The sequence below is a fragment of the Nycticebus coucang genome, unplaced genomic scaffold (genome assembly GCF_027406575.1).
Source record: "Nycticebus coucang isolate mNycCou1 unplaced genomic scaffold, mNycCou1.pri scaffold_43, whole genome shotgun sequence".
In the NCBI taxonomy this organism is placed as follows: Eukaryota; Metazoa; Chordata; class Mammalia; order Primates; family Lorisidae; genus Nycticebus; species Nycticebus coucang.
In genome coordinates, this window is record NW_026515577.1 from 237,789 (window position 1) to 258,989 (window position 21,201).

General features: G+C 41.4%; 1 protein-coding gene and 1 long non-coding RNA gene across 3 annotated transcripts in view; one reads left to right on the plus strand and one right to left on the minus strand.

The window, feature by feature from the left end:
* Positions 1-268, minus strand: part of LOC128579277 (leucine-rich repeat-containing protein 37A2-like) — a 63,865-nt gene extending 63,597 nt beyond the window's left edge. For both annotated transcript variants that reach the window (XM_053581443.1, XM_053581444.1), the window contains exon 1: positions 149-268. In XM_053581443.1, coding sequence (XP_053437418.1) covers positions 149-264 — 116 coding nt within the window. In that variant the 5' untranslated portion in view covers positions 265-268. The remainder of the gene's footprint in view (positions 1-148) is intronic.
* Positions 269-2,228: 1,960 nt separating this feature from the next.
* LOC128579285 (uncharacterized) lies at positions 2,229-7,488 on the plus strand. Its single transcript, XR_008378113.1, has 4 exons — positions 2,229-2,344; positions 5,735-5,776; positions 6,107-6,212; positions 7,449-7,488. It is a non-coding gene; the product is annotated as an uncharacterized LOC128579285 (long non-coding RNA).
* Positions 7,489-21,201: the final 13,713 nt, after the last annotated feature.

Below are 21,201 nucleotides of genomic sequence, written 5' to 3' on the forward strand. Positions count from 1 at the left end.
CATGAACTATGTCTATTAGTCCACACTTACTCTCACATTTCTATACGCTCAGAACCAATACACACACTCATACACCACTCAACAGACTCAGAGGTTGATCAGACCCCCCACTTCCACCCAAATTGTGGGAACCCCAGATGGATCTTACCTTGTCTTGGACGTCTGCCTGTGTAAGTGCCTGTTCCTGCATGCCAGTTCCTCCCTGTGTTTGACTCCCTGAAGACTCATCAAAAACCAAGACTCAGCAGAAACCACCAGGTGCATCTGAACTCTCCCTCCCAAGGTGGTCTCATCCATCTCCACCAATCATCTTGACTAGATTCTCTGAGGCTGTTTTCTAAACTGTTAAAGAAAAGGCTCAAAAGCACCTGTGAATGGATAGGGGGGCATCCCACATGAAAAGCTCATCACTCAAGTTCAGAAAGGGTCCTAAGGTGTTCCTTGGAGAACTCTCTCTGTGGAAAAATATCCTTCAAATGTTTGAAAAGACAGATTAGGGGTGAGTCTGGTTTTGGTGATGAAAACACTATGTTGTAAAAAAGCAAAAGTACAAACTAAAATATATTAACTAAATGCATAAGACATAAATGGAATAGGAATGAACTAAAATATGTAATTTTGTGTAACTGTGGTTAGGGGTCCCCATCAGCATCCCAGTGTTCTGTGGGAGCCCCCAATGGGCCAATAGCTCAGTAACCCAGGGTTACTGCTTCTGACAGGCCCAAAGCCCAGGAGTATGAGGTTACTGTCTCACAGGTTTACAGGACCAACCTCAGGCATCATTCTTGAGGATAGAAATCAAAGTCCCTTTTCACCTGCCCTCTGAACCCCAATTTCCCTGTGGACTGAGGCCACAGCAACGATGTCTCAGCAGCAGAAATGTCTTGCTGTCTCCGGCTGGGCTAAAACTCACCATTGGTTTTTCTTCCAGCATTTTCAGGGGTGGGATGCTCTACTGACACAAGCTTCTGACAGTCTCTGACAGGCCAATAGCCCAGCAACCTGGGGTTCCTGTCCACAGCTCCATCCCCTTTGGCTTTCCCTCAGAGGTTCCTAAAGGCTCTACACAACTCACAACAAACAAATACAACAAACAGTTATATATTTTCACAGTGGCCTACAAGAACAAATAAGCACAACAAGAAATGTACACAACAAGTTGTTATACTCATGTTTGCAGACACTTGGCAGATACAGGTGTTTAAATTTCTTCCCTCCGGAGGGACTTTGGCAGAATTTATGAGTGATTGTCAGCTTTTCTCCTGATTGCACTGGGTACTATAGGTTCCCTGGAAAGTTTCCAGGGGGCTTCTAACGAAAGCTCACCCTGCAGGCCGCCTAAGTAGCGGCAGTGTCAGTGTCTGGAGAACCTCCCTGGAATCTCTATTATGTTATGTCCAGAAGTCCCCTCAAAGACCACACCACCAGACAAGTCAAATTAAAGAGGAGAACTTTTATTGAAAAGCCGGCTGGCAACTGCCCCAGTGTCTTAAAATGAAGTTTTTTCTAGGGGTCAAGCATGCATAATTCCAGAAGCGAAAGCAACAGAGAGTGAGGTGTGTTAGTCAGTTTATTAGGCTATGATCACAAGAGCACTTAGTAATTTATTTTCACAAAAAAATACAATCTACAATCTCCTAAGGTAATGTAGGGAGGGGGACTCGCAGGTGAGGGTCAGAAACAACATGATCAGAAAAAGGGATAATCACCAAGGATATAATCACCAGTGTAGTTAGTAACTTACATCACTAACAATTTTAGAGGAGTGCATTCATAGTTATACAATGGAGGGACACAGAAGAGGAACCGGTTTTGAAGGTAATGGAACATAACAGAAAAAGAATAAACAGTAAAGTGGAGTCAAACTTGCTCTTTTAACATTCCCATATCATATACTGATGGCATGAAGACCACCTTAACACCAGAACATAGGATGTCGTACAAGTCTGCTAAAATGTGTACACAGAGGAGGTTCCACCCAAATAGAGAGTCCTTTAGCTTTCCCACAGTTATTCTGACTTTAGTTATTCCTACGGGTTTATTTGGGAAAAAAAAAATCAAAGCATTCATTTCTTTGTTGAAAAGTCAGTGGTGAATTGGCACAGAATTCTGTGTAGGTCATGGAAGGGAGGACTTCACTAAACTTTGAAACAAGTTGTATTCTTTCTGACTTCTCTAGCATATACTTGATATGAGAATAATGCCTTAACACATTTGCTTTTCCTCTGTGTAAGGATTTTCTAAAAAACATTCCGGAAAGCATTTTTTTATCAAGGCTCTACCATGAGTGGCTGTCCGTAATGGAGAAAAGCAGCGACAGACAGAAAATTGAAAAAATTAAAAGGTAATTATTTTAACATTTATGTCTCAAAAATTAATTTTATACCTTACATTTTATAATTTGTCTACTAAAAGTCAAAGTTATATTCATGGGCACCAGGTTAAAAGTTGGCTTCTATTAGCTTGTCACTGTCATTGTTTTCTCACTAATCCTATAAGCATGGAATGCTTGAACATTGTGCCCCTTCTGTGTACCTGACTTTTAATGAATAAAAAGAGCTATTATTAATTAATTCACTAGCTGTTATGTGGGTCACTATGAAATTTTTGAGAGACACAAAAATGAAGAAATGTAAAATATCTAGAGACACAATCAAATGGAACCCTGCCAGAAACCCCAATAAGACTTGCAAATTGAAACTTGCATGGAAGAGTCAGAAAGGGGAGTCAACTGTGGTTTTTGGAAGTGAATTAATGCAGCATAACACAGGCTAAATTTATGATGTTAATTTTGGTAAATATCAAAGTAATTAAACAACTCTATTAATTCATGAACTGAAGTCATAGAGAGAAAATGACTTATTTCCTCTTCTCAAGAAATTCAGTTTGGGAAAGATAGATAAACCAAGAAATTACTGTCAGTGCAGTATAATCTGTCCTATAAAAGAGATATTTAGAGAATATTGTGGGAACAAAGCAGAGAATCACTCAGCTCAGCTTCTTGAGACATGTCAGTAAAAAAGGGAGTTGTACAGTGTCAGTATGATCACAAAAAGTAAATTGTTTCTTCTCATGCCAAGGGAAATTTTGGGACCAATTCAATAGTCCTTTCTTGGATATATCCTACATGATAAGAGAATAGAAAAGAAATGTTTATTTACTCTGACTAAAGAGTGTGCGTTCTGTGAAAATTCAGGACACTCATTATCATTTACGTGCATGTTATTGTTTAGTATAGATATTTTTCCTTGAACATCTTTTAAATATGAATTATATGCATACTTTTGGGGATTGTTGGAACATAGTACAGATATTGAAGATACCAGAAACTAAGCCATGTGGCATAATCATAACTCCACTTCCATTAGGGTTTGGTGTAAGCCATTTAGATAGCATCAAATTCTACATATTTGTTTGGTCATTGTTCACAATATCACTTATCTATATTTATAATACACATATCATTCATATATGTATTTATCCTATGTACCATTAAAAGATAAATATTTTTTAAAAGGCTATGTTGGCTCAGACCCTGTAGCTCAGAGGCCAGAATGATGGCCACATACAACGGGACTGGCAAGTTCAAACCTGGCCTGTCCCAAACAACAATAACAGCAACAACAACAAAAATAGCCCAGCATTGTGTTGAGTGCCTGAGGAGCTTCTTGGGAGCCTGAGGCAAGAGAATTGCTTAAGATCAAGGCTGTGCAGTTGCTGTGAGCTGTGATGCCACAGCACTCTACTAAGGGCGACATAGTGAGACTCTGTCTCAAAATAAATAAATAAATACATACATACACAAATAAAAGAAAGTGAGATAAAATAAAATATTATGTCTCTCATGAAAATATGAAATAAATGCATATCAATGCTTCTGGTTAAATTAATAATAAGGAAATCAGTAAGATAGTGTAGCCATCTTTATAGATTGCACATTATGAAACCTTACGTATTTGAACCAAATGGAGCCAGAAATACTGAAATAAATTTACAAAATGATGCAAATATCCCCCTTTCTACCAGAGCAAGGGTTCAGAGAAATCTGTTGACTCTCTACCACACAGATTTTTCAATTCTATTGCCATGTTTTATGTACACTGCTAACAGTTATCTTCAAATGACAGACATATAAACAGTCCTATTTGTGAAAAGGCTTAAGGATCCCATAGTATCCCCAAAGCGTTTACTAGATGCCTTATTTTATATAGAATACACCCAGTAATCTTTTGGTCCATTTGAAAGTCCTGCATAATTCCTCATCAGAGGAATTATACTTCTATTCAGACTATTATGCTGAAGAAAGTCTTTTCTGTGATTTGTACAACAGGAGTCAGACCAGCTTGTTTTCCTCAGGTTGCAGATTCTTTTATTAAAAAAGCAACAATCATAAATATCAGCTTGTCCATGTTTTCTGAGTAGGAGTAATACATTATTTTGGTAAATAATCAGGTAAAACACAACTGTAGCCCAGAATGAAAGAGGGAAGAGGAGAGTGAGGAGAAGGAAGGGAAGAGGACGTGTGGAGGGTGGGTAATTGGTGGAACTTCACCTAGGGTGTATATTGCAAGGGTACATGTCAATCAATTAAGAGTAGAGTATAAATGTCTTAACACTATCATTAAGAAAGTGAGGTGAAAGTTATGTTAACCAGTTTAATGTAAGCATTCCAAATTTTACACAAAATCAGCACATTGTACCCCATAAACGCATTAATGTACCCAGTTATGATTTAATAAAAAAAATTGTTAAGAGATAAAAAGAGAGAGAAAAAGAAAAGAAAAAAAGAATCTTTTAGCAATTACCAAATGAGAATAGTAGAAAAGAAAGTAAGAAAACGTGACACATATGTAAAAAGTGATAGAAAGGAGGTAAGATTTGGCTCGGCATCCTGTTGCACAGTGGTTATGGAGCCGGACACACGCACTGAAAGATCCAGGTTTGAACACGGCTTGGGCCAGCTAAACAATGGCGAAACACCTGCCAAAAGAAAAGAAAAAATGCCTGGGCATTGTGCCAGGTGGCTGTAGTTCCAGCTGCTTAAAGGGCTGGAGCAAGAGAGTACACCCTGAGCCCAAGAGTTTGAGGTTGCTGTGACAACTGACAACTGATACTGCAACACTCTACCCAGGGTGACATAGTGAGGCTCTTTCTCAAAAAAAAAAAAAAAAAAAAGGAATGAGGCAATATTTGGAACAAAATCAACCAAAGAAGATGGTGGAGCAGACAATGAACTCTCAGAATGGACCGGGTGGTCTTTACAGCTGGGATTTGGTTCTTCACCTAGAGACAGCATTTCTGTGTTGCCAGTTAAAAATAAAGGAGCAATTTAAAATTAATTACTGTTTAATTTCATCAGAAAGGTTTTGGTGGGTTGTGGTTGAGAGTAATCTAAATGTTGCAAGATTTACCTAAGCTTCAACATATTGAGCTAGTTTCAGGGAAGTATTTCATGAAGAGTATTCGTTTTTAAATGACACTTATCTGAATTCTACTAAGTTTTCATTGTGTTGTGAAGACAGTGTAGAAATATGCCCCCCTCCCCAAATCTCCAGTGTTTCTTTTCTCATTGTCTCCCTGCAGTTCTCACTTCATTGGGTTCCACATTAACTGAAACTTGGGTATCTGAGCTGGGTTCCTATTTGCCTTGTACCTCATGCAAAGTTGGTGTTGCCTGCCTTTACAAGATTAAAATAAATTGCCTTGCTTACCGAGTACATTTTTCTGTATTTAGGCTATTAGACCAGCTACCAAGAGGAAACGTTGTGCTCTTAAGGTACGTGTTCCTGGTCTTAAGTAATATCGCTGAACACTCCGTGGCAAATGAAATGGATGATTTACACTTAGGGGTGTGTATGGCTCCAAGTATTATTTGGCATCCTTCTGCAGGCAGAGAAGAAATGGCCTCTGCAGAAAAGGTAATGAAGTTTTTGTATTATACTTGCTGGGGAACTGAATCACCATTTGTAAAGGAAATGTCTTAAAGACAATGTCTTATAGAAGTTAAATAGAATACACTTTCTTAAATTTCAGTTTACTATATAAAATGCAATTTATCAACATGTTATATGAAAATAAATGCTTCTTTTTTTTATACGTTAATCAGCTTGTGGAATTTGTGATAAAAAACTGCCGCAACATCTTTGGAGGACACGTCACTGCCCTGTTTGGAGAGTCATCCAGAATATAAAATACTCAAGAAAAACCCTCAGGTACTGTCAATAATTGGGTTGCTTTTTGTGAAAAACGGACTCATGTCTATGAAGATGCTGGCACAGTTGTTTTCTTCAAAGCCATGCAAGCTGAAGGAAAGCAAGCCTGGTATGTGGCTCAACAGAGCCCTGGGTTTCCCATCATTTCTTAGAAGGCCTGCTAACAGGTCAGGGTATTTAACAGGATGGTAGGGTTAAATAAGGTGTGTGATAAGTTCTTAGTTTTCATAAGTTATCAGAGGCAGCATGCTACAGTAGGATGGTTTGAACATTTTTTTTGAAAAATTAAACTTTATAAGAAATTTTTGTTTTTGAGATAGTCTCTCAATTTATCACACTCAGTAGAGTTCTGTGACATCACAGCTCACAGCAATCTCCCACTCCTGGGCTTATGCGATTCTCTTGTCTCAGCCTTCCAAGTAGCTTGGGCTACAGATGCCCACCACAATGCCCAGCTAAGGAATTCTAATATGTGTAGTATATATTGTTGAAACTGGAATAGAAATCTCAGAAGTAGTAGAGGCAGGACTGATGTTCTTATTTTTCTTTTTTCCGCTCCCTGATTCTTGAGACACTTCTCAGCATTTTACTGTGCTATGAGATCATTTGACAACAATTTGCATTATTGGCAGATAGGCAGATGTTAAAATCAAAGACAAAAGAAACCTCCAGGTTATGAATTCCTATATCACTAGCTGCTAGTTATGTTATCTTTGGCCAATTGTTCTATGCCACTGAGCATCAATATCTTAATCTAAAAAATGTGGATGAAAGTTTATGATTACTGTAAATATGAAATGAGGTAATGGATATTACAGAAACTTGAGCAAAAGAAACTGATAGACTTAGTCAATGGATTTCCCAAGAGTAAGCTATGTTTAACATCCAGCAACCCATGTTAGAAGGTACATTATTATGCAGTACTACGTATATGGAATTATTTTTTTTACTTTTATTTTGTTATTACCACTTAGTCTAATGACATTTTCATTGTTTGGGAAAATTTTGCATAGAGAAAGACCATTCATCAGGACCTAAGATAAATCTAGTACATCTCAACAGGCATTTCCCATTTTAACACCTGTGGTAATATTGTAATAGTTTCTTTATTGGCAGTAGGAATTGAAATACATTACCTAAAAAGACAATAAAACTAAGCATTATAGTTCATTTCTAAGGAAATGTGGGTTTATTTGTGCTAAGTACGAGTGTTAATCCTGTTTGATTTTTTGACAGATACATCTAGCATTCCAGAGAGCAATGCTTCCTCATATGAGAGCTTGAAGAAAAAAGCGACTGTGCTGCTGGCCACAGTGTGATGAATCAAAGAAAATGCGTCCAATTGAAGGGAAGCATTGACTCGCTTATAATGTCTCTGGACTCGGCCTTGATGCCCTTGAATTCTAAATGAGCTTCAGAGCCTCCTGTATGACTTTTAGTTCAGGTGGACCAGCCTCCTAAAGACAAGCCGATGGATGTAACAATGTGCAGAGATATTCCACCACAGAATCCTGCCAAGATTCTGTCTGGCACTTGTCCACAGCTGCATCATATGTTAAGAAAAAAAAAAAAAAAATAGAAAATAGAAAATGCTGTCAGCTGTCCTGTATAAGCTCCACCTGATTTACAAGGCTAATTCTATCATATTAACAGCTGTGGCTCACCTGTTGCCCTAGTTACTTGGGAGCTGATTTCCCAGCAGAAACTTTGTAGGCCAGATGAAGAGTTCCTATCTTTAATGCACTTCAACAAAATTTCTGACAATGTAGCATTCTTTAACCTGCAAACTACAGTTCGTATTTGATGGAGGAATCAAATCTTCTCCAGATATGCAAACAAAAAGTGAAGCTGAATAGCTCCTATCTTGAGAAAATACATCTAACTTCCATGAAGAAATCAAGACTTAACAATAGGGGGAAGTGGGAAAGGGGGGATGGGTAGAGGGAGGGGGATCGGTGGGATCACACCTTTGGTGCATCTTACAGGGGTATTTGCGAAACTTGGTAAATGTAGAATGTAAAGGTTTTGGCACAGTAACTGAGATAACGCCGGAAAGGCTATGTTAACCACTGTGATAAAAATGTGTCAAATGGTCTATGAAGTGAGTGTATGATGCCCCATGATCATATCAATGTATACAGTTATGATTTAATAAAAAAAAAATGCAGTGTAGACCAAATAGAAAGACAATGTAAACAAAGGCGTGCAGGTGGGGGGGGGAACTCTTACAACAAGTTTCACGATTGGTGACTAGATTGGTGCAGCTGGGATGCAGGCCTGAGGGAAGAAAGGGGTGGCGAGGTTGGAAAGGAAAGCATGCTCTAGGAGAAACCAGAATAAATCCAGGAAGAGAGAATTAAGCCATTTCCCCTCCACAACCCTATAAAGAGAGATAGGCTTTGGGGGAAATAAGCACTTTGGGTTTGTGATTTAGGGAGGCAATGAACTTGCCTCGGTAGGGGAATTCCAAATGGGTCTCGACTGAAATTTGATTTAACGCAAGGGAGTGGAATTGTTAACCTCACAACCAAAGCAACACATAAGATGAGCTCATGTTTGAGGGGACAAGAAGATGCCCCCTCATATTCTTACCTAGAATTTTTTCCTCTTTTTTCCGTAATATAATTAATTAGTATTGACTTTAAGTGATAAAAATCCAACCCAAACCAGCTTAAGTCCAGAGAGCTATAAAATTGGCAGGAAACCCATCTTAGGCATAGCTAGATCAATGGGCTCAAACAATGCAAGAGGACCTGGCTTCTCTCCACCACACCCCTGCAGTCCCTTCTGTTGGCTTCAATCTCATGTAACATGTGGTGGCACTTGGTAGCTCTTGGTTACTTTGGGGTGGCAGAACAGCTGCCTCGGTGGCAGGCTGACATCTCTGTGGTTCCAGTCACCTGGTCCAGAGAGATGTCCTTGGACCAGAGGAACTGGTTCAAGGACATGCATGCAGCCCAATGGAGCCACTGAGAAGCAGCAAAGCATCTCAGTGCTCCATAGTGGTTCCCAGTGGGCTCCATGCTCATTCTGTTCTCAAAACAATTACTGTGGACAGGAAGAGTCAACACTCATCTCTGCAAAGACCAGTTTTGCATCTTCCAATCCTTAAGTAGGAATAAGGTCTCACCCAGACCATACGTACTAAGAATAGGATTGTAATAAAGACCAAAGTTAAAAGGAAAAAGGGTATGGGTATTTTTTTTTTTTTTGGGTTAGGCAAATAACCCATATCTGCATACTCTCCTTTTCCTATCATTAGAAAAATAAATAGAGAATTAGCTGTTAGTCTCACATGCACTTGTTGGGAACCTGGGACAGAGACTGGCTAGTTACTTGCCAAACTCATTTCCTTTCCTCTCAAGCGCTTGGCCAAACTCCACTTCTCAGCTTCCCTTATAGCAAAGAATGCCCTAGTGACTGAGTTCAGCCCAACTGAGCATGGGCGGAAGTCATGATAACCCCTCTCAGGCTGGGCCTGATACATCGTCCCAGGAGACCTCTCTGCTATTACATCCCCCAGGAGACCTCTCTAAGTAATTTCTCCCCTCACATTCTTTACCTTGGCTGAATGATGAGGACTCTAGGGATGAAGGGGAGGACAAAACCACAGGAGTATAAGAAACTTGATTCCTTGAGTGACCACACAAAAAGCCACTCCGTCAGGAAGTGTGCTGTGGAAACAGAACTACCCCACATAAGCATGAAGTAAAGTTATTTTAAGTCACAAAATTTAGAGTTTGTTCCAGCAGCTCTTCTTAGCTTGTTAAATGGCCTTGTGGAACTTGGCTTGTTGGGTGTCTGAAAACATGATACTGTGTTAAAACATCTCTCTTCCTCCACATTAAACAAATCATAAAGGGGATCGACACACAGGGATGTATATAAATGGCATGGAAGTAAGGAAAATTGGAAAGACAAGGAGCTTGGGGAAAAAATAAGGTAGATTTCTTATGACCCAAGGTTCAAGGAAAGTCACGTAGAAATGAACAGGGACTTTTGGAAAAAGGTGATTGATAAATACACAGTCCACATGCCCACCTCCATGACAAGAAGATGGGTGCCGTTAATTAATTATCAAGAGGCCACAAATACAACACCAACAAGAAGAAAAAAATAGCTAATGAAAAAAAAAAAAAGAAAAAAATAGCTAATGTTGCAGTAAGAATTGCCTTGACAAAAGGTGCTCTCTTGTTGTTGACCACATTTCCACTATAGCCACTGGGAATGAAAACTATAATTGGCACTTTTATAAAAGGCAATACATAAGAAAGGTGTGATGAGTGTACTAGGGTTGTGGATACAGGTCCCTGTAGTTAGGAAGGAAACACTTTTTTAAAAAAGAAGAAAAACGTTTGCAAAACATAGAGAACAAGAGGAATTAGCTGGTATTCTCACATGCACTCATTGGGAACCTGAGACAGAGACTGGCTAGTTACTTGCCAAACGTGAGGGTTAGTGTAGGATAATATTTAGAAATAAACTTATCCTACATCAAGCACACAAAGTAAATACAGTGTGAGTTTAAAATGACATGCTTTTCTTCCAGAGGCTTAAGACGCTTGGACCCCCCTGGGTTACTCACAGAGTTAGGCTCTTTGGAAAATTCCTTAGGCCTTTTCTCTGAAGCAGTACACCCCGTGAAGCCTGAGATCCAAGGGCATGCCGCCCTTCCTCAGAGATATGGGCCAGAGGGTTGACATATGTTAACAACACACTGTCAGAGGTCTATAGGTGCTCTGCCCTGAAGGAAGGTCACAGTCGTTACTTCATACTGAGTAAACTGAGTGAATGCTTGAAGATAACTCTGTTCCCCTATAGCTGTTTTTGTCTTTGTGCCCTGCTCGGAAAACTAGTCACTGTTTAGAGGAAGAGATTTACTACACAAGTGGTCACATTGATATGGTAAATTTCCCTTCAAGTTCAAATTCAGCTAATAGATAATGGATTAGGTGTGTACGTGACTGGAAGAGTATAAAACTTAAACGTGGAATAAAGAATTTTGCTATATGCCATCAAACGGTGTATAGTCTGTTTCTTGACTTAATAATTACAGGAGTGAGTTTACACCTACAGCAAAGCTGCTGCTCGTTCGCATCTTGGTTCACGCAACAGTTAGTGGTATTGATGAAGAACAATGCCTTATCTGGCAGGGCCTGTGGCTCAGTGAGTAGGGTGCCAGCCCCATATACCAAGAGTGGTGGGTTCAAACTCAACCCCGACCAAACTGCAACAATAACAACAACAAAAATGCCTTATCAAGGGAAAAGTTAAGAGAGATTATCTTAGCTGTGAATTTAACAGGAAGGATGTTTGATTATGTTGAGAAGTGGAGAGGAATTTATGCTCACATACTGCTTCAAGGAAATAGTAGCACAAGACTCCCACAATGGAACCTTATGAGAAAGGTAATACTCTGAAGCATGGATCATGACAGTATGTTTATTAGAAATGAAAGAACATCACAGTGGGGGGGGTAGGGCTTTACCTTAAATATCTGTTCCTGATTCTGCTAGGTATTCAGGATAAATCTATGTTATCTGTAATTCTATACCAGTATGTTTAAGAGTAGATGTGATCTTTTTTTCTTTGATTTTTTAAATTCTCCTTACTTTTATAATATAGACAAACAGAAACTTTAAGTAAGCTTAAGTAAGAAAAGATTGAGACAGGAACAAAAAATCAGCGGTTAAAAAAAAAAAAAATCAATTCTGGAGTCAAAGAACCTGGTTCAGATCCCAAGTCTGTTACTTACCAGCTAAGCTGAACAAAGGACTGAATTTCTATTTGCCTACATACAATAGAGATGAATAATACCTATGTAGGAGGGTAAGATGTTTAGCAAAATATCTCAAGAACAGTGGCCACTAGGAATGTATTAGCTTCTTCTACTATTATCTTATTTCTTATACCTTTTCTAGTTTTTCTTCCAGGAAAACCAGCAGGAGGGGGGCAAAAAGGAAGTCACATTTATTGAACAAGAAAGAAACATCACACATAGTCACAGAATGTTAGAGAATGCTAGATATTCTCCCAATCGTTTCTTCTCCTTCCTGGAAAATATAGCTAGACTATATTTCTTAACCTCCTAGCCTCCCTTATTACAAGATATACCTATGTACAACTGAGTTCTGGGCAGTGGAATTCACACAAAATAATATGTACCACTTCCAGGTATGGGCAATCAATACCTTCCCAAGCCCTCTTTCCAAGGGCTCGATGCAGGTAAGCTCAGTGACCCTGCTGAAGATGGCGAGGGCACAGGATGGATGCACGCAGGGTGTCCAAATTACACCTTGAAGGAGTGCTGCCATGAGCACACATTTTGGGACTTCACACAAATGAGAAATAAATGTATTTCACATCTAAGGCAGTATATTTTTAGATTCATTTTTTATAGCTGTTAAGTGATCCAATCTAATACAGCCAAGCTTTTTACCTATGATCTCATGTTTAATCCTTATCACGACGTCTTGAAATAGATGTTATCCCAATTTTACAGCTAAAGGAACTAAAGCTCACAGAAGTTAAGGAACCATCTTACCCAATATCGTGAATGCAATAAATGATAGGGCCAGTTTTGTATCAATCTGCTCCAAAACTCATGACTTTCTAGTCTGCACACAGCCCTGACATGTGGAAAGTGGCCTCCCCTTCCTCACTCATTTACCCCTTCACTTCCCAACTGGTGATACTTGAGTCCTTAAACCCAAATTTCTTTTTTTTTTTTTTTTTTTTGTCCCCCATCTGTATATCTACTTTGGGTGATCTAGGCTGATGTCTCCCAAGCATATTTATCTTTTATATCTCATTCCATCCACATATGAGTCCATGACAGGGAAACAGTTCAACTTAGTCCACCCATTATGGGAGATGGAATTGTAGCAGTTTCGCAACTGGCCACAGAATCAGAGATAATGAATAGTAGAGCAGAGGAAAGGAGAGGGAAAAAAAACTCCAACCAGCAGGAGCTGTACAACATAATCCACTAGAATACGTAAAAACATCAGAACTTGTTTCATAATTATTTGCTTTGTCCATCCTTTAGTTTCTTTTTCTGTGTTTTATAAACATGTAAGATGATATGTTAATTTATAAACAAATGTTATTGATGTATTGTCAGATTTTTTCTGATAGTAAATAATAAAAACACGAGTAACATTAAATTTGGGCAGTAAATGGGGCGGTGCCTGTGGCTCAAGGAGTAGGGCGCCGGTCTCATATGCCAGAGGTGGCGGGTTCAAACCCAGCCCCGGCCAAAAACCAAAAAAAAAAAAAATAATAATTTGGGCAGTAAATTCCTACTTCTTTGCTTCCTTCTCCAAATTTAAAACACTGCATTATGGAAAACAAAATGACAAAAACAACAAACAAGTCTGTAGAGACATCTCTCTGCCATCACAGGAAATGGATTAATTCAACTAAAATCAAGTGAAACCAAGTTTTTACAAAAGATTAACCCCTTTTGATAAAAATGGAGATTTAAACTAATGTATATTATACCTGGGTCACTACAAAAGTGTTGAGACAGACTTGTGTTATGGTCCATTATTTCACTTCAAAGAAACACAGTCAGAGTCCTTTCTGATTCACCTGTGCAAGCTTCAACTTGGTGGCTTACTGGCGTTCCTGGCAGGGATTCATTCCTTTCTGTCCACACAGATCTTATGTATCTGTATATCTCAAAACTTTTGTAATGACTCAACATCTCTGTCTTCAGATATAACAAAAAAGAATCCAACAAGTTGTAACCATTGTCAGACATACTTTTGTAGAAAAGCCAGAACTATAAAGGGAAATTTTCTGCTGAGAAGCTTAAACAAATTACTTACATATTTTTTAAGACCTAAATTGAAGTAACAAATACCCTGTGTACATTTCATAAGAAAAAAAACATGCAGCCAAAAGATATAGTGTTCAGAAGGGGGAAAAAACCAGAAGACCTACTTCTGTCAATTCTTTTGTTGTTGTTGCAGTTTGGCTTTTGCTGAGTTTGAACCCCCCACCCTCTGTCTATGGGGCCGGCGCTCTCCTCACTGAGCCACAGGAGCCACCCAGAAGACCTACGTCTGAACAAAAAGGACAGAGAAGCAGGTAAAATAAATGGATGATAAAAAGTCTAACAACATTCAAAATGCTTGTTGGCTGATCACTTTTAATCACCTGCCAATATGAAAGGACTAGGAAGAGTTGTGAACTGACTCCCCAACGACATGAAGGTCCTCTAGTCTCCACACAGCACTGCCATGAAGGAAAGGAACTGAAGTGTTGTCATAAAGGCTGCAAATAAAGAAATCTACCTCTGTGGAAATTTTCATGTGGCTCTGACAGGCGCCTTTAACAACAATTCACTTCTCTTAGAATTTTAGCCCCTAATTTAAAAGGTCAGTTTGCTCATCCTTTCCAGCAATCTCATAGGGTTCAGACTGAAAAATAATGAGGTTTATCATCAGGATCTCTCCTCACCAAGACAGGGCAGCTGAAGCCAGTTTAAACAAACAAATCCACAGTGATTTTTATAAGGCTGCAAAAATAACATTCTCATGGGAATTGCCTTTGCTCCTTAGCAATCTTATCTACTTCAGTAATCCGTTGCAGAGTTTTCCACAAAGTCTTGAATGAAACAAGATGAAGATAGCAAGAATAAACTTACGGGCAAAATGTTAACCTTCCCGTGACTGTGAAAGACTTGGGGCAGAACCCCCCACTCTGCCCGGAGCTCTGACCACCCCAATCAACCACAAGAGACGTCGCTTGATGCAAAAACGCAAGAGGATTTTTATTCCTGCATGCCAGGGCTTGACCCACAACTCTTTTAGAAGCCGAGGAGTCAAGCCCCGCTCAGCAGTTTTTACAAGCTTATAAAGGCAAAAACTACAAAGTAGGCGGGAATAGCAGACATGCCAGGGGCTCTAACAATAAAGTAAGAGGGAATAGACACAGCTGGGGCTCTAACCAGATAAGAAGAACTCTGGTTCATTATTCAACTGTCTTAAGACAAGACCAACAGTCAAATATTTGCTTAATAGTAAACATTTGCTGCAGCTTCTGGGGCTATCTCCTGGAACAGTTACAAAAGGTCACATTCCTATGGTAGGGAGTGAGAGGTGGTCACATTCCTATGGTAGGGAGTGAGAAGTGGTCACATTCTCATGGTAATATTTTCTTTCAACTGCTGCCCAAATCACCTCAAGGTGGCTGCCCCAGGAGGCACACCGTTCTTTTTCACTATCTCAGGAACAAACTTGCTAATCAGCCCGACTTGAAATGCTACTGGGTGGATCTGCTTGCTCGAAAATTTACGGTCTTTTCTCTCCTGCCCCACTCCCTAAAGGGCATGAACCATAAACTTCAAAATGCAAAACTGCAAGCGTCACGTCGCAGGTTTGTTTCCAACAAATCAGGTACATGGCGTTATTTGTTGAAATACTACAGCTCCCACCACAGTAAACTAGCGGGTCTTCCCGTGCAATTAAACGACAGTTATACTGACAAACATGTCGCCGCCCCTATGTTGACGTCAATAGGAAAACTGGAAAAAGTTCCACAAATATTCCTCTCAGGAATTCCTCCTTACAAACAAATCTCCAGCCACACCTCAAGATCCAGCCCACCGTCCTCCAAGCCGACCGCACACCCGAGGGGATCCGTCCCATTGATTCGCCCTTCACAACCTCCGCAAGCCGAATTTCGCTCCAAATCTAGAAACCCGGGGCAGCGACCAAAAGCCTGATCTTCCCCTAGCGCGAAGCTGCCTCCTCGCAGGAGTTCCGCTCTGCTGAAAAAAGCACCAGACTCCACTCCCCGACTGGTTCAGAGAGATTCAGGAGCCCACGTCCTCCTACCCTCACCTCCACACCTTTCATAAATAGTAAAATGTATACACGAAGCACAAAGAGGAAAGGCACGACGGTTTTGAGTCCTCCGTTCGAGGAGAGCGAGCGAGCGGACTGGTGTCTGCAGGGAGCCCGGCGCACAGCTAACAGTCAGAGTCCGGGGAGACCAAGAGGTTGTCGTTGCCTCTCCCAAGAAAATGGAAACCCCTGCCCTCCAGAAGTCGTTGGAAATGCATGCCACCCCTATAAACTTCCTCCACAGGGTCGGGAGAAACCCGGTACAAGAGCGGGAATCCGATCCCTGCGGCTAACCCCTGTACCCCCGCGCTTAGCACCGAGCCTGCCACCCGGTGAGCACCCCAAAAACCAGTCTGCTTCAACGTGCCTCCTTCCAGCACGGCTGTGGGCTGCTGCCTCCCCACCCCCAAGTCCCGTCAAACCTCAGCCCAACTTCGCCCTCCTCTATTGAGAGGTCAGCCGGGCTATCAGAACCCCGGGAAACCTTAGAAAGAACGCCCGCAAAGAACCGCGCGCCAGGGTTGAGGGCTCACAGAGAGGGAAAAATAGCCGGGACCAGTTGGAGGAGCTGATTTTAAGGGTTCCCGAAGCATTCTGGGTTCTGGGTTCCTTGTTTTGTGACTGCCTCGCAGTGCAACAAACTTATTTTCTGATTAAAAAGGAAAAGAAAGGTCGCAGTGGGTGACTGTGGCGATGTTGGGGCCCTGCCTCCTCCTGGGTTCAGGGTGCCCATCGACCCATCTTAGCTGTGGGGCTCAGGGTGCCACGGCCCCACAGCCGCTGTCCAGCGCTGTAGGAGGCAGAGCCCTGGGAAGTCCCCTGTCCTTCTGGCAGCCCGCTAGGACCAGATCCTTTACCCCAAATCCGCAAGCCGGGGCGCCCGGGGCACCCGCACCGGTGCCGAAGCTGACTCGGACAGCGCGCCTGACTGACCTCATCACCTGAGCACCGGGCCAGGGAGAGCCTCTGGCGCGGCACATGCATAGTCCGAGGGTCCCAGTGTTGTGGCGAAAGCTACCTACTTGCGACCAATCCCGGTGTTCAACCCAGTGCTCTGTCTAGTGCGGCGCTCCCCTCCCCTCCTGGAGCTCGCGGCGGCTCGAAAACACAACGCGCCCAAGTTCAGGCTGCCGGCTCCTCGGCCGCAAGGAGGGGGAGACACGTGGGGAGGGGGAGCGGCTCCGGGAGGGCGGGAGCCCGCGTGCCTTCGAGCTGGGCATGCTCAGTGCGCGCCCGAGGGAGGTGCCTGGGCGCTGCACCTGCCAGGCGCGGCTGGGGGAGGCGGACCCCCGTCCCCACCCGCGAAACTGGAAAAGGGCTCCTTGTTGATCCCCAGGCTGGTGGCGACCATCAGCCTGTTCCCGTACAGGGACGTAGAAGGTTCCGTAGAGGGTGCTGCTTCAGCGTCTGGGGATAATATTGAGAAGATGTCGCCTTCCTTTGCAACCTGAGTATGGGCACAAGGAGGCGCGACCTGCCCGGGTACCTAAATCTCTGGCCTCCGAGAGACGCGGAATTCCGGAGATCCTTCAGGCGCTCTCGCCAGGGAAACAAATATTTCTGCTTCTAGGCTGCCAAGGCTGAGCCGGGGTTTGGGTGGGCGGGTGGCACTGAACTTGAGAAGCCTGGAGAGGGAGCTTTCGAAAGGTTTTACCTGCCTGTAGTCAGGCAGAAGACTCTGGTGAAAGAGACCGCGTTACCGAGGCAGAGACTCACACACAACACAACTGTACTTTCAAGTTGGAATGTGTGTGCGCCAGAGGAAATGGTTGCGATAGAATAGGTACAAGGATCAATTTGTGGTGTGTGTGGGCATATTGAAAGCCTTGTTATTGAAAAGTATGTGCTTTGGTTGAAGACGTTGCCACGGACATTCTACAGTATGAATCTGTTACCTTGCAGAAATGGCTCCCTTCACCCCAACTCCAAAACTCAGGGTAATGGTAGAGATTGGCAGCGATGCCACAGCCCCTCACCAGCGCTGTAATAAGTGACTCTGACAGGCGGAGGAAAGCCAACCCAGTGGAACTCATCTGGAATGCATTTCCAGCAATCCCCAGAGGAACCGGGGCTTCTTTTCTCTGGGAAAAAGCCCCAAGGGTTTTGCTGAACACGAAGGTCTTCCTGCTCATCGCTCAGCAGTTCAGAGCTACATAAACAACATCTGACCATTTACATAATCATGTAAACCTACCCTGACATCTCCATTATGCGGAAAAGATGTTAACTGGAAAACTATTTTTCAACTACTGTAGTAATCAAACCTCCAACTCCTACAAATAATGTATATGCAGTAGTCTTGTTAGTTCACACAGTGTCAGCTTTGTTTTGCGTTTTGCCTTCTGTGTGTTTATTTATTTTTTAGTTTTTTATTTTTTTGTAGAGACAGAGTCTCACTGTACCGCCCTCGGGTAGAGTGCCGTGGCGTCACACGGCTCACAGCAACCTCCAACTCCTGGGCTTAAGCGATTCTCTTGCCTCAGCCTCCGGAGTAGCTGGGACTACAGGCGCCCGCCACAACGCCCGGCTATTTTTTGGTTGCAGTTTGGCCGGGGCTGGGTTTGAACCCTCCACCCTCGGCATGTGGGGCCGGCGCCCTACTCACTGAGCCACAGGCGCCGCCCCTGTGTGTTTATTTTTAATTAATTAATGTTTCAAAATTCCTATTCGAGAACTGGGCAATCACTCTGTTTGATCAGACGTGATGATAGGTATTGTTGAAATGACTCTCATGACTGCTGAGATTAGTGCTAAGGAGAGGTGTGTTGTCATTTTATTTTCCAGATTTCCAGATTACTTAAACTTGAAGATTTTAAGGTTTTTTTCCCTCTCCTTGTCTGATGTGTTGCTCTAATATAAGCAATTTATAAAACTGGAATGTTGGTAATATGAGAGTTTTCCATGGTAAATAACTTCTTAAGATAAATAGTTTCCACTCCATTTGAAGGTTTTTATGCTCATGCCAGAACCATGACTTATACTATCTGCACTGTGACATTTTTTAGACTGATTATTTTTCTGCAGCTAGTTAATTATAAGTAAGTATATATATAATTTTTTTAAAAAAGTGTATTAAAAATGCCTACCCAAGAGTTCTCCATAAGATATTCCTGGGGAATAGTCACACTTTTAACATACTCAGGGAAAGGGTGGTATTTTAGACTGGACACAAAATTTCAAAGAATAAAGTGAATACAGTAGGCTGTCACATTCTTTCACTAGAACTATAAACTGAAGCAATTTTCAAAGTTTTATGAAGATTTCAAGCAAATTCCCTTAACTGTATTTCTAATTTTTTAATATAAATATTTTCTTTTCATTCTTCCCATTAACCTTTATTTTGTATTTACTATATTCCAGATACTGTATTCCGGTAGGTTCTGGGAAACTAAAGATGACCAATATTTGCTCCACAGTTCACCAGGGAGTTAGAAAAATTGTGTATCTGGAGAGAGATTTTGGTTGTGTTGAGGGGATTTGAGTCAAACATAATTTGGGAGGCCTTTTTTTTTTCTTTTCAGTCACACTCCTCCACAGATCAGATGCAAAACGTATCAGTACTCCCCCCAAATTTCTCCCAGAACAGACACCAGTTTAAAATGCAACCAATAATCCAGTCCCTTTCTTCCATCCTGCAGGGAAGAAGCAATGCTCAACTGTCACCTCTGCCAAGAAAGAGAGGCTCTCATTGAAGCTCGCAGGATTGGAGAGTGTTCCTAATAGAATCATCCCCTGCCAGAGGATGGAAATGGTTTATTTTGAGAACACTATCCTTACACGTGTGTCCTGACATATCTGGGACCCCGGCTGGGTGTCAGTTTCTTGCTCAGAGAACCTATGATTGGGATTCTCTGGAGGAAATGTTCCAAACGAATTAATTAACGCCACCAGCGGCAAGTTCAATACCACTGCACTGAGACCCAGCTCTGTATCAGTGCATGAATGAATTACCAGTACTCATGTAATTTGCAAATAATCATCATTATAATGCCATAGAAAATTTCTCTAGCCCATTTAAACTGAATAATAGCTCAGCAGAGAGCTGCAGGAAGCCCACCACACCTTCCAAAGTATCTATTGACAGACCTATGTGAAGTTTTACCTCCAGGTCTTTTAATAAGAGAGTATCTGTGTGGACACAAGGTCACCTCTTTCATGCATTAAACCAACCGAATGAGGTCTGCTAACTCTTAAGGGAAATCAACGCTGAAAATGCTTTTGACTTTGGGGAGACATGGATGGAATACTTCATCAGATTTTACTCAGCATGCAACAGTTCTACACACTCCACAAAGGGCATGTCTCAATCCCTTCCCCTTCCCTTCCCTTCTTTATTCCATCTCCAAACAGCCTGGGGATTTAGTGGATGTGGATTTAATATAAGAGGTGGAAAGAGGAAGAGTATCATAGAAAAAGAAATATGCCTCTTCTGATCACAACTAACTTGATTCGATTTTCTCCCTATTCCTGGCATGCAGTGGGATTGAACCAAATCCATAAACACCACCCTCTTTGTTCTAAATAACTTGAATAAGGTCATGGACTGGCAGGGATGACTGTCAGATAGTCTTATATTAGCTATATTATATATATTCAGATATATATATATGTATATATATATATATATGTATCTTCAGTTGTAAGATACATGTTCCTGTATCTTATCCCCATTTTTTAAACATAGCTTCAAATTTGCTTTAGTCAAGTCGATAAAGCAATGATTTTATAAAATGTGTCAAGAAAACTTTGCATTGAGATTCGAAATGGAGTACAATACAATAGAACTTAAGTAGGGATTCCAGATCAGCCTTCCAAAGCTCCTCCCCTATGCAATTGTTTTAGGTGACTTATTGAAGCTTGAGCTTCAAACTAAGGACATCAGAATCATAATGGCCGCTTAGTGGGATAATGATAATTAGCACACAGAAGCACAGTTAATTGCCATGAAGGTTGTGACACAGACTGACAGATTGAGTCAAAGTAAAATAGAATTATGATGCCTCAGCCAAGATGCCTTTATAAACAAGGCTGTGAGACTCCAATTCAAGTATAATAAGGTGGAATTAGGAATCAGTTTTTCTCTCATCCACCTTTTTCCAGATATATTGGATTATTTACACAAAACCTGAAAATAA